The sequence below is a fragment of the Poecilia reticulata genome, linkage group LG22, assembly GCF_000633615.1.
Source record: "Poecilia reticulata strain Guanapo linkage group LG22, Guppy_female_1.0+MT, whole genome shotgun sequence".
In the NCBI taxonomy this organism is placed as follows: Eukaryota; Metazoa; Chordata; class Actinopteri; order Cyprinodontiformes; family Poeciliidae; genus Poecilia; species Poecilia reticulata.
In genome coordinates, this window is record NC_024352.1 from 4607195 (window position 1) to 4620156 (window position 12962).

General features: G+C 39.3%; 1 protein-coding gene across 1 annotated transcript in view; it reads right to left on the reverse strand.

The window, feature by feature from the left end:
- The window catches only part of gfra4a (GDNF family receptor alpha 4a), a 184632-nt gene that overhangs the window by 10522 nt on the left and 161148 nt on the right, over nt 1-12962 (reverse strand). The window contains exon 6 of the mRNA XM_008398805.2: nt 11582-11716. Coding sequence (XP_008397027.1) covers nt 11582-11716 — 135 coding nt within the window. The remainder of the gene's footprint in view (nt 1-11581; nt 11717-12962) is intronic.

Genomic DNA, 12962 nt, shown 5'->3' on the forward strand with positions numbered 1-12962 from the left:
AGATATGATGTTAATGCAGTAGCTGACTTTTTTGACATTATTTTTTGCAGAATAGGATTGGATGAGAGAGTATCCTCAAACAGAAGTTCTTGAATCTATCTTCAGTGTCTTATTTGGAATGAAACCTGAAACCATTTCATTATAGATCTGACTGTATGTTTATGCTAACAAAAAAACATACCATATTTGATAAAAGGATAGATACATGCGAGTTTGATAAAATTCAGAAATTGCTATTTAAAAAAAAAAAAAGTCAAACAAATTAATTCCAATCACAGGTTTTTATCTTAAGCCGTCTGGAAATAAAATAGAATAGAAAAATCTGATGCAAGTAGCTGCAGTTACCTACAGACCAAAAATAAATGTATTAAAAACTTTGATTTTAGTTCTCTGTATAGCTAAAATGACAACTAGACGATTATTCAAACAGACCATTTACAGAAAGCAAATTAATACCTTAAGGAATATCAAATTATGGGAATTTGGCACCATGTATAATTTACATGGAAATGTGTGCTTTCGAAACCCCCAAAGGAAACTCATTACATCTGACTTTTGGATCTACAACAACCAAAATGACTGATGATCATGTGATGCATTAATATTCCTTAAGCATTCATTTTCACCCACTTAATGGGCTACTCAGCTACAATTACATTTGCATGAAAGGCACTTCAATTAACACGTGCTCCAATAAAGACATGCATGACGGAACCATCAATTAATATTCTCAGTTTACACTGTGGCATTGATGTGGCGCTCGGAGATCAAAATTGCTCCACATTTCCATCTGTTTCCAGAGAAGAAACAAAAAAAAAAAAAGAGAGAGAAAGCCCTGAGATTTCTGAAGCGGCTCGCTGATTATTAGGGAGAGGATTCCTAAGCCTTTAGCGGAGTATCGGGTGTGACATACAAACATTGATTTCTCACAGGATCAAAACAAATTGATCCATTCTCCCGAGGTAGTTTGCCTTTGCAAACAAGATTCTGCAGAAATCAATGCGGAGACTCCGCTCGTCTCTCTTCACTGATGCGATTCTGGGTATGAACTGCAAGATAAAGATGGAGGATTGGATGGATGACCTGCAGGCTTCCACTGCCAGCCCAGCAGTTTTCATACTGTTTAGCAAAGTGGATCGTAGCCGAGTGAAATTTAGGACAGAAATAGTTCTGGGTGTCCGTTGTCTTTGATCTGAAGCGCACAGAGTCCGTTTGTTCTACAAAGAAGACAGGAACTACTGATCCACCCGACCACCTAACCCTCTAAGCCCCTAACGCTGTGATCCTTGACTCCAGTGTGTGATAGTGAATCCCAGATAATTCAGAACTGACAGAAGTCCCTGGTCAACATGTTTTCTGTAGCTTTAAAGATTCATTAATCATTGTGATGTCATGCAAAAGCAGCTATTTACATTTTGCCATGTAACAGCTGCAAATGTAAGTCATAATCACATGATTTTATGTATTTAGACCAATACAACGTAGTACGGAGTTGTAACGTGATTGAAAATTTTGCGCGGGTTGTTTTTTTTTTTTTTTTACTTTAGAAATATCAAAAAGTGTGAATTGACCTGCTTCTATTTTGATTCCTCTAAAGATCTAACGCAACAAATGGTCTCAGAATTGAGCTAATTAGCAAGTAGCCAATCTGTGTGTGATTTAATGACATAAAAATAAAGGTGTTGCTTGAAGACATTAGAAGTTTGCTAGAGAACATTGGTGAACAAACGACATCACATAGAGCAAGGGACACAGCAGACTGATCAGGGAGTCTGCATGGTTAGCTTGTGAAACAATATCCCTAGCTTTGAACGCCTCATGGAGCACCTAGCAATTATCTAAAAAATTTAAAGGGTTAAACAACTGATGTGAAATGATCTTGTTACCTCTAGTGGAGCTGCAGTCGTCCTCAGCTATTATAACAGTCTATATTGGTCATAACGTTAATTTAACTAGATTTAAAAAAAACAAACTTCTTTTCAAGACAAACCTGGTAAGACGGCAGCACCGTTTAGAAGTACCAACAACATGCACTCTTAAAATGTGCTTCATTCAAGCGTGGCAAAAAGAAAGTTTTTGTTGAAAGAAAAAAAATTAAGAAAGATTATTTAGTGGTTGCTGCACAATGTGTGGTACTCTGGTCAGAAGTGACCAGAAGTAAACTTTGTGGAGAAAAACCAATGCAGAACGTAACGCTGAACACACCAACTTCACTGTAAAACACGGTGGAAGAGACTTGAGCTACAACAGAATATTTCAGATCAAAGAAAATTCATGTGGCCCCCACTTCATTCTACATTGGTCAGCGCATACTCGAAGTGTTCTCAATGCAGGACACGTCCGTGCAAAGATACATTTTTACAACTGTGTACTCTGTGTGCTACAGTAAATGACTCGGCGGGAAACTGTTCAAATCAAACTGTCATGTGCGCAACGTCAGGCTGATAAGGGTGAGAGTCGGCACAAACAGTCACAAGAAATGCGGCTAGGCCTCCAGCTAACTCAACAAACTAGCTAGTATCCATTTGGATTGTGGGAAATTAAGGGATTGTGTCGCGAGAAATGTATCCGATCGGCACAGTTGACTGTCACCATCCATGGACGGGTTTGATGGTTGACACGGTTTAGAGTCCAGGTTGCTCAAAGATTATATCTCTTCAGTATGTGGAAGCCTTTTAAAGATAGCAGTGAATCTCGTTGCTCTCCATTCAAACTGACTTACCTTGAGCTGTTTTGTAAAGAATAATGAGCAAAACTTTTACTTTAAAACTAAAGCAAGTTTCATCACAGTGAAAGGTGGTTCCACCGCTCAACTCATGGAGATTAAATACTAATAGAAATGTGTGCAATACAAAAAGGATGTGTAATATTCCTTCCACTTCAATACCATCCTGTATTTAGTGTTGGTATATCACAATACAGTGCATTAAGGTGTGTGGCTGTACTATGACAAAAAAGGTTAAAAGGCTTCAAGGCATAGAAATACTTAGCTATACCACTGAGGAAGACAGAATCCATGTGACGTTGTACGTAGCTTGCAGATAAGCCTGTGTATCGGCATACTAATGACGCCGTGGGTCAGCGGTGTCGGTGGGACAGGTGGGGAAGTACGCAGGAGCGCTATAAGTGTGCAGTTACCCTTCAGTAGCACGCAGCAATCTCCTGGCAGGCACAAGGATGAGAGGTACAACTCCAGCTGCTCACCACCCGCTAGCATGCTGAGACGAAGTGCCAATTGATATCTTCAGTGGTAAGCTGTTGTGACAGCTCCTTTGTAAATCAATGGACACTGCTGTTAAGCACCACCACTCATATCTCTTTGACTTTAAAGTTTTTCCCCCAAGGGTTATTTTTTTTTTCTCATACCCTGACTTCACAGCTTAGCCAGCGGCGGCAGAGCACACCCCGTGCATACCATCCTGTCCCTAACCTGGCTGATGAATCCCTGGGTGCACTCACTCTTTCCTATTACCCGCCGCAATTTGACTTGCAGAGAGAAAATTTCAAATAATTGCAGGAATAAATTAGCTTCACCTCCATCTGTCCTCCTCTTCTTTTTTTTTGTCCCTGACACTCTCAGCTCGCAGAAAATGAAGAAGTCCAGATTCGTCGTTCTGCATGGTGATTTGGCTGTTATTGCTGTGATGAGGAGGTAAAGCAGGGTGACAGATGTTTTTTAGGACCTGAGTGCGCTCACTCCGGAGCGCGACATTTTTCTTTTTTTTTTTTTTCCCTCAGCAGTTTTCCTCCCCTCTGTCTGCAAACAACTGTATTCAGCCCTGCCGCTGTTCTTTCTTCTCGCCTCATTAGTTCGGAGGCAGGAAACCAAATTACGCTCAATTACAAAGTCATCAAAGGCCATCTGAAGTCCTGTCTCAGCAAGCTGGACCATTCACCAGGGAAGGTGCTTGAAAAACAAAGCTGAATTTAGTCAAGATTTAGCCGTAAAAGAAACTAAAAGGAGGTATCGCATCAGTAATGGCTCAGTAAGAAAAAAAAAAAAAAAAAAACACAAGGAAGCCATAGACTTTTACCTCTGCAGATATGGATTGTCTCCAGACTCTCACCAGGCAAATTAGAACTCATATGTTTATGTACGCAGCAAGAATTTCAAATATTTGAGAGATTTTTCAGGAAAAATATAATACAAAACCTGTCACTAATGAACCTTCCTTCTTGCTTATCCGGAGTCGGATCGCTGGGGCCCAGACTTCTCCCTCCACTGTCCGACCTTCTCCTCTGGGGGAATCCCAAGGCGTTTTCAGACCAGTCGAGAAACACAGTCCTTTCCAGCATGTCCTGAGTCTCCATCCAGAGGGGTGCCTGGAACACCTCACCAGGCAGGCGTCCAGGAAGCACCCGCGGTCTCGTTCTTCCAGGGCTTGTGAACACAAGTTAAGTCGGAGCTACTGCGAAAATGGTTCTGGATGGTCATTCTGAGTTCAATTTCCACTTTTGACCATTTGCTACATGGGTTTTCTCTGTTCGCCGTTTCCTCTCTACTTACTGTTCAATAATGGCCACTAGTGAAAAAAAGAAACTTAAAAATACAAAGATCTGCAGACAACTTTAGCTGACATACAGAACTCTTTGGAAAATGTGATGTGGGAACGTTTAAAGACGCTCTACAAGCAGGATGTTAATCAAAAATGGGGAGTATGGTGGCAACACCAAAAGAATCCAATGTCTACTACGTCAAGCCACACAGAGAATCCTCAAAATGTTTKGCGTATGTGTAAAGATGAGTTTGATAAAACATGAATTCACACAACAAATAACCATGATGCATTATTCATACTTTCAGCAAAATGTCCAAAAGGCAGAAATTCTAGTGGCGTATGTAAACTTATGAGCCCAACTGCATGCTCTCTGTAATTGCCCAAAATTCAATTTTTTGCCAAATCATAATTTCTCTTCCCCAGAGAGCAGAGCGCTCTGTCTACGGCTTAGCTACACAGACTTTCGTTTATGATGAGAGCTCGACATGCATCACCGATTCATAAATCGCCATTCCCATTAGAAACTTGTTCATCCTTATTATCTTGCATATACCGCTTCACTTCCACCATTTACTCAGATGGGAAGGACATTTTTCATTTTATTTTCCTATAACACAGGAAAATGAGGCCAGTCGGTCTTTTTTTTTTCTTTGAGTCTCTATGGAGCTAAGAAGCTTAGAGTAAATAGCACACAAGAGCAGGCAGGGAGAGTCTGAGTCTTGGTGCACACAAGTAGTTCAATGGAAAAGCAAGACTTCCATCAAGTTAGTGAAACATGTCTGACTAATCTGGAAAGTTTTTCTCACCACAGAGAACCCTGAAGGGGCAACTCGCTCGCAGTTTAACTTTCGGCAATCGTGAGATGACGGCGGATCAATGGTCCAGCTTATTCCTGCTGACTGGAAATAATATGAAGGGTTTTTGGAGTTCATATTACCAATTGGTACGTCTGACAGAGCATCTTTGGAGGGAGCTAAAAATGAGGGAGATGGACAGGAGGACTCCCAGTATCAAAGACTTGCTGCTTATCGCAAAAGACGGATTGGCAGAAATGCCTACAATTTTAAGAAGGATTTAACTGCAGCAGTGCCAAGAAGAAATGCTCCGTTGATTATTGAGAGCTGAGAGTAATGGAGTTTTTTTTTAATGATGGGAAAAGAACAAGAAAAATTAAACTTAATCATTATCAATGTTATATGTCTGATATTCTGCAGTTCTATTTAGATCTGTCCCGTCGTGCACTCAGACTAAAAATAATTTAGTTAAGGAAACAAAATCCTTTCTGATTGTTGGAGATTTACTCTAAAATTCAGCTACAATAAAGTTATGGAGAGGATGCTTTTCCTTTGGAGCAAGATTTCCTCCAGCTGCCTCCATGGTTGTAGGACAACTGCTACAATTCAAGAAGCGACTTCAACTGTAAGTCCCAGGTCTGCCTCTAGATGTGCAGCCATTTCTTTTCACCGACAAAGTAACCCAGACGGGTAACTTCTAGCTGCGTGTGGACTTTTGAGACAAAGAACAACCAGATAACCCAGAGGTTAACCATTCAAGAATAAGAAGCAGCGAGGTTCCTCCTTCACAGAATACAAAAAGGACGATCTGTAAAAACACATTCATTTTCCTCCTTTGTGGGAGGAAAGTGAATTTACCAGAGGTAAGAAATGTTTTGCAGGATTTTGGTTTTAAAGAAACTATCTGGATAAGGATTTCGCATAACATTTGGTCAAATGAATTCACTTTTTTTTTTCTTATATGAACCAGAACTAGACTTCAAAGGAGAATTTAAATATCATGTTTTTCCTTAAAGTCACGATGTGACTGATGTCAGTGTCTCTAAATGTTGCGGTTTACGTTTTAAACGGACATGACTCGCATTGCGTTTCTAGAAAGCTTCGCTCTGGGACCAATTGTCAAATGTATGCCGTTACCATGTCAACCAGAGGTCAAATGCAACAGAACATCACCAGAACCTGATGTGACCTGAGCCTAGAGCTTGGTTCATGCTTGACGCATTTACATTCGAACCCACGTGTTGAATACCAATACTAAGCACGTGATCCTACATGCGACATGTTGTCCAGCCATCATCTTGTAACACATTCATTTGTTCTAGACACAGCAGCCATCTTGTCACAAGATCAGTATTGCCAATGTTTGGGAAATCATTTCTTCCATTTTGCCTCTCCTATTGATATTGATTTTTATTTCCCAAATACACAAACACACGTTATGTTCACGCACACACACATTCAGATGAAGTTATTGTCGTCAGTCAAAAATAGTAAGTTGGATTTAGAAGGTTGAATATGAAACTGCCAGAGGTAAAAGAGCAAAACTACAGAAAAGGTTCATGGATGGATATGCAGAGGGTTGAAATGAAATGAAGTCAAATAATCTGCTGGACCGACCCGCGTAGAGAGCAGCAGAAAGAAGAAGAAAGTTGAGAAGTAGTTTGAAGGTTGAGAGGAAAAATGCTGCTTGAAATAAGTGGCCTAATACCAAATCGCATGTGGTTTTGTATTAATGCATCTAATAGAAAACAAAGCCGTCTACAGGGTTTCCCCTAGAAAACGTGCTAAGCCCAGCAGTAGGAGCACCAGGCCAGACATCCAGTGGTTTACCATGTCTGTGAGTTGAAAAATGTTTGAGGTGTACAGGAAATTTGAAAATATGACTGCATTATTGGATGGCACTATTAATACCTAACACCAACAAGGAAGTCTGAAAAAAGTATGATTAGAATAAACATACATATTTTGCATTGAATTTGTTTTAACCTACAGTATCTTTGAAGTGTCTTTTTTTTAAAAATCCTTTATCCATGACGTGTCACTTTATTTGCTGAAGTTGTTTGCGTATAGACCCATGGTGGTTACAGAGTCAGTCTAATGCAATGCTAACATTCAACCTTTCCATCTTTGGTATCACTGCTACTGGTGTATTTTAAAAAGAACTATAATATATAAACAAAATGCTTAGCCCGAAGGGGGCAGTAGATTTATTATTTTTTAGCTTAACTCAATGTTTAAATTAGGTTTGACTTCAGCACCATCTCATAGCTGTTTAGACTTCTTTTTTAGAGTCTGTATTCATTTGAAACATTTGTTATCTTAGGAGAGAATAAAAATAATAAAAGAGAGCAGCTGTCTTTGAAATAGTTGCTATATTTTCTGTGTCTGGTGAAATCAGAGTAGCTACGATACATCTAAAGCACAGTTTTACCCTCGCCGGGCCTAAACAATGTCAGCTTTATACAGACGTAACAAGCTGTGACCTTGCATTTTGTCACCACATGATGTCTGTTACAGTTCGTCTCGTCTCTGGAGTCACTGGCTCATCACTAATGCTGTTACTCACAGCGACAGCCTCGTAAGAACTTGTCGTCTATTGTTAGACAAAATAATAACCCAAAACAAACTTCGCTGCCTGCGAAACCAGCAGCCACAATTTGTACTACTTAGTCACCAGTGTCATTCTTTCTGTCACTGGTGCATCATTCATTCGGAGGGATGATCTCTCAACATCAAAGCAGCCTGGTTGCCTCTGGATGATGAATAAAAGCTACAACACAGAGTCTAAGACTGAAGAGAATTGGTGGATAATGCTGGATGTAAGCCGTGGTTTATCTGCTATAACAGTGTTATACTGAAAATGTCTCCATTAGCAGCATTATCACCCACTGTTATATATAAAAAACACATATTTTTGATAATACAGTCCTTTGTGCAGCTAAAGATATTCTTTAAAAACTGGTTCTGGCTGCCAAATTGCCAACTTTTCTTGATTTTTCATAAGAAAGCACAAGTGTCTTTGTGGTTTTCCACAAAGACAAATCGGATGAGTAATTTGTGTTGGTTTCTTAATATTGTAGTAATTCTGCCTGTTGCCAATTATCAAGGGGATTCTTTATCAGATTTTTGTTGAACGCAAGTTTGAATCCACTTCTTGTCTGATTCTCTTTTTTTTTATTGACCCTTTGCAACTACATCACCTACTCCCATTGAGGCACCATGATGAAAGTGAGTCGGGAGTACTGAACAGAGCAACTGGAATTGTTTTCCCATGTTGTTTTTGCCAATACAACATTGTCTTCTATTTGTTTAAGTCAAGTTAATTTGTCTGTGGAAGTAGCACACTGAGTTGGGGTTCAAAGACGGTGGTATTTCCAAAAGTTAAAACAGCGAGCTTAGAAACCGACTCATACTTTCTCCCTCCTGACGTGTTTGTTGATTTGATTAAATCACCGACTTTGCCTGTAGTCACTACACATGATTTGTACCACTACGTCATAAACATGGTGTCCCCTTTCACTGGAGCAGGTTTGAAAGTATGAAAGTTTAGAAGAAAAGCCTAAGATATTGTTGCCCATCATTTCACACTCATCCATGTCAGGGTTTCCCCCCAAAAAACTTGCTAAGCCTGGTGGTAGGGGGCGCTAGAGCAGACCACTGTGTGTTTCTGTGTTAAAACTTAAGTTACAAAAATTCTGAAGTGTATGAGCAGACGTCATAATTTAAAAATAATAGTGTGTGAGGCCAACAGGCAGTTCCAGGGACAGCGCAATTGGTGGACACCTCAGGTCAATGCATCAACTACAAACCTATCTTAATTCATCTTTACTGTCACTGATACTGGGGAATAAAAATCTATTTAAAATAAACAAACAATGCTTAGCCTACTGGTGGGCAAGGCCTGGTGGCCCGTCACACTTAGAATCCACTGGAGGAAACCCTGCCTGTAGATCAAAATTCTTAGCACCACTTCTGACAAAAATGAAGATCTGTAAAAGATCACCACTACAGACTGGTACAGTTTTCGGATCTGTTCTGCTCTGTTAACATATCCCAGTAAGAGCCTGAAATATGATGAACTTCCCCAATCAGGTTGGGAGTTAGAGATTGTCCTGGAGGAGATCAGTGTCTTTATAAGAGGTAGCGTTAGAACATCATTGGTTTTTGTTTTAGTCCGTGATGGAACAGGTTTGGTGTTCTGTGATTGTTTTCTGGTGGCTTCAGCTACTTCACAGCTGCACTGCCTTTCCCATCTCCGCTCCTTTCCTCATTAACTCACTTGACTTCATTTTATAATCACCTTTCGCAGTGCAGCATCTCAGGGTTTTATTTTCCATTTTGCCACCGGTTGTCTGTGTTCTTGTCATGCTGCTGTTCACTGAGTTGCCAAAAAGTTCAGATTTGTTCCTCAACTTACTGCAGTTATTTAAGTATCTATAAAGGCAGATATAGGTGAGCTTGAGTTGTCTTTAACATTGCTTCTTTGAACAAAGGCAGTAGTGGATACTGATCTTCTATACTAGCCTGGCCATTGCCTTCCACTCAGTTCTTGGCAGGTTTTCTGGCATTTAGCAAATATGATTTTTGGTTATTCAAAATTCATATTTTGAATGACCAAAATATGGTTATTCAAACCATATTGTGAATATGGTTTGAATAACCATATTCAAACCCAAAGTCCTCACTGCCTGAAGTTAAATTAGGTAAAACTTTTGTTTTACCTAATTTAAAAACAACTAAATTAGATAATTTAATTATGGTTATTCAAACCATATTTTGAATATTTAGTTGTTTTTAAATTAGGTAAAACAAAAGTTTTACCTAATTTAACTTCAAGCAGTGAGGAATTTTTTTTTTTTTTTTTTCCGTGTATGTAAATATCTGGCTTCCACTGCATATTTGAATAAATTTGGTATGATTGGGCTTTTGTCTGTGGTGACTTCCGCTTTGATTCAGTGCAATAAAAGTAAACAGATTAAAATGAAGCTGAAATGAATTGCAGCTGGACACCACAGAGGAGGTACTAGGTAAGGTGTTGGAACATGCAGTACTTTGAGTTAATGGAATAGCTAAAGACTGATTAGATCTTCCATGCTAATTCCACTGCAGGCTGAAAGCAAACTCAGTGTTGGAGCAGCACTGAGAACAAGCAAACAAATCCTGTCTAGTTTGACGAGTTACAATTTTTCTTACGTGGTTATCTGGCTGCATGTTCATCTCTCTAAGAAATATCTTCATAACTGCATGTGTAGAATCTGCATGGCTGTTTTAGCTGTAACAATTTTTAAAAATTTATTCACATTTTGTCACGACAAACTGGATTTTATTGGCATTTCATGCTACAGAACGTCATCATTCTTCCAACGATTTTCGGTTCTTGCCACAGATTCTCGACTAAATTTAGGTCTAGACTTTGACTGGGTCATTCAAACTTATATGTTTTGATCTAAACCTTTCCATTGTACCGTTGGCTGTTGCAGGCATTAATAGGTTTTCTTCCAGGATTGACCAGTTTTGAGCTCCATCCATATTCCTGTTAATTGTCTGATTTCCTGTCCTCACAGAAGAAAAGCTCCTCCACATTCACATGTTGTTCTTAAATCAATTTAACGTTCTGGTGGGACTTTAAATTTTTTTAATTGAGTTCATTGCAGGGTCTGTAATTTATTGCCTTTTAATCAAAAACCATACATCGACAAAATAAGCAACATTTTCGATTCAGAAACCTTTTTTGCTGCTGGATTGTTAAATAGACATTTGAGCTCAATAGTAAAGAAATATATTGTTTTTAATCTGTTATTTAGGCTATTTAACAATCAGATTGGTGCAAAGATCTATTATACATATTTAGTTCTGCAGTGTTTCGGGAACTCCGGATCATTCATGGAACTTGTATGGACTGTGAACGCTGACATTAGCGCTGGGGACGTCTGTGCATGTTTAGCACTGAGATGCTATATTCGGCTTTGGTGATAGGCTAACTCCTATTAAGCACAACTTACAACAATTTTTTCCAATGTCCAATCAAATTCTGGGGGTCCAATTCTGTGGGCTACAATTGGGTAAAGTTTAAAACTTCAAAAGTGTCTACACCTCTATAAAGCAATCGTTTCTCAATAGTTGAGAGTACAGACCATCTTAATTTAGCAAATAAGTGTTTTTTACCAGACTAGTCCCTTCTAAACAAACACATCTTTTTAGAGCTACCAGGTCTCTTCATAGTTGTTCTGGTCCCTAACTGAGTCGGTTATGTTATGACTCTTGCCACAGCTACTTCCTGTTACTTACTCAGACAAACGTTGTCATGGAAAAAGGCCAAGAAGTCATTGCATTGCTCCCTGTGGTTGCCACTTGCTGCACAGGAGCACCAGGGTCCCACGTTGGAAGTGGAGTTGTCAAGGTAGTTGGGAGTTATCGTGCTTCCTGTAATGGAGAGAAGAGAAGATGAGGCAGATCTGGATTTCTACGGGTACATTTGAGCAAAGACAGATTCTTACATCACCATGCCTGAACTGGGCCAATAGGACGCAGTCTCAGCAAAATGAATATTTAACAGTTTTAGCTGTGCCTCGGTATTTAGGCTTTCCCTTACAGATTGGTCAGCTACTGTATGTGTAAAAATGAAACGGGATGTGCAGCTTCTGACGCAACACATAAAAATATCAGAGGAGTTGAACGTCAATTTGGGTAGAACTCTGGCTAATTTAATCTCGTTGTGCGTAGGCCGATTAAGACTTCACTCTGATTATAATAATCAAATAAAGGTCTTTACGCAGCAATTTCTATCATCACACAACACTGGCCTAATCAGGTTTAGATGGAGATGTTCATCTGCATGTAAATGTAGTCATTTGGACGGACAGTGAGAGGAATTTAAAACGTGGGAAAAGATAAAGACGTTCGCACGAATGTCTGCGATGAAGAAGTAGTGAAGAAAAAGTTCTGGCAATTTGTTCTGGACATCTTTGGCGCCTGGGTTTGTCCAGAGACGGTGAACTCAGGTGTGTTAAATCGCAGTTATGTTTTAACAAGGGGGGCAATCACTTTTTCACACCGGGCCATGTGGGTTTGGATCTTTTTTCTCCATCAATAATAAATATCTTAATTTAAAAACCAAGCTTCATGTTTACCTGTGTGGTCTGGGATTACGGCTGGACGACATGGCTGAAAAACGTATCATGATTAATTTTTTTTTTTTGGTCAATATTGATAATTGATTAGTTTTTTGTTTAAAATACTTGAAATACTGTCAAACTAGTGATGTGACCTTGACTGTTTTATCCAGTTTTCACTCGATGCTGCTATTTTAAAAACTTTTTTTAAAGAAGTTATGAAGCACAGTGTCATGTTGTCAAGAACTAACTATAGTTAGGCATGGTATTGTTGTCTTATGATAACTTCTTTAAACTGAGTGGTTTCCAACAATCTTCTGTGCATTGTGTGATCACTTAACTTTTTTATCTAAGGTACAATAGCCATGTTTTAAGCTTCTGTGCACTCCACCTCATCATCATGTTGGGGATAATTCTCTTAAAACAGCAGTCAATAGTTGTAATTGCTCTACTTTAATGTGCACAGCCACCGGCATTATAATCAGACCACCATCGATCACTGAGACATGCTTCTCATCACAATCCTCGATTCGTTCTTTTGAGTCGTGTTCAGTGAG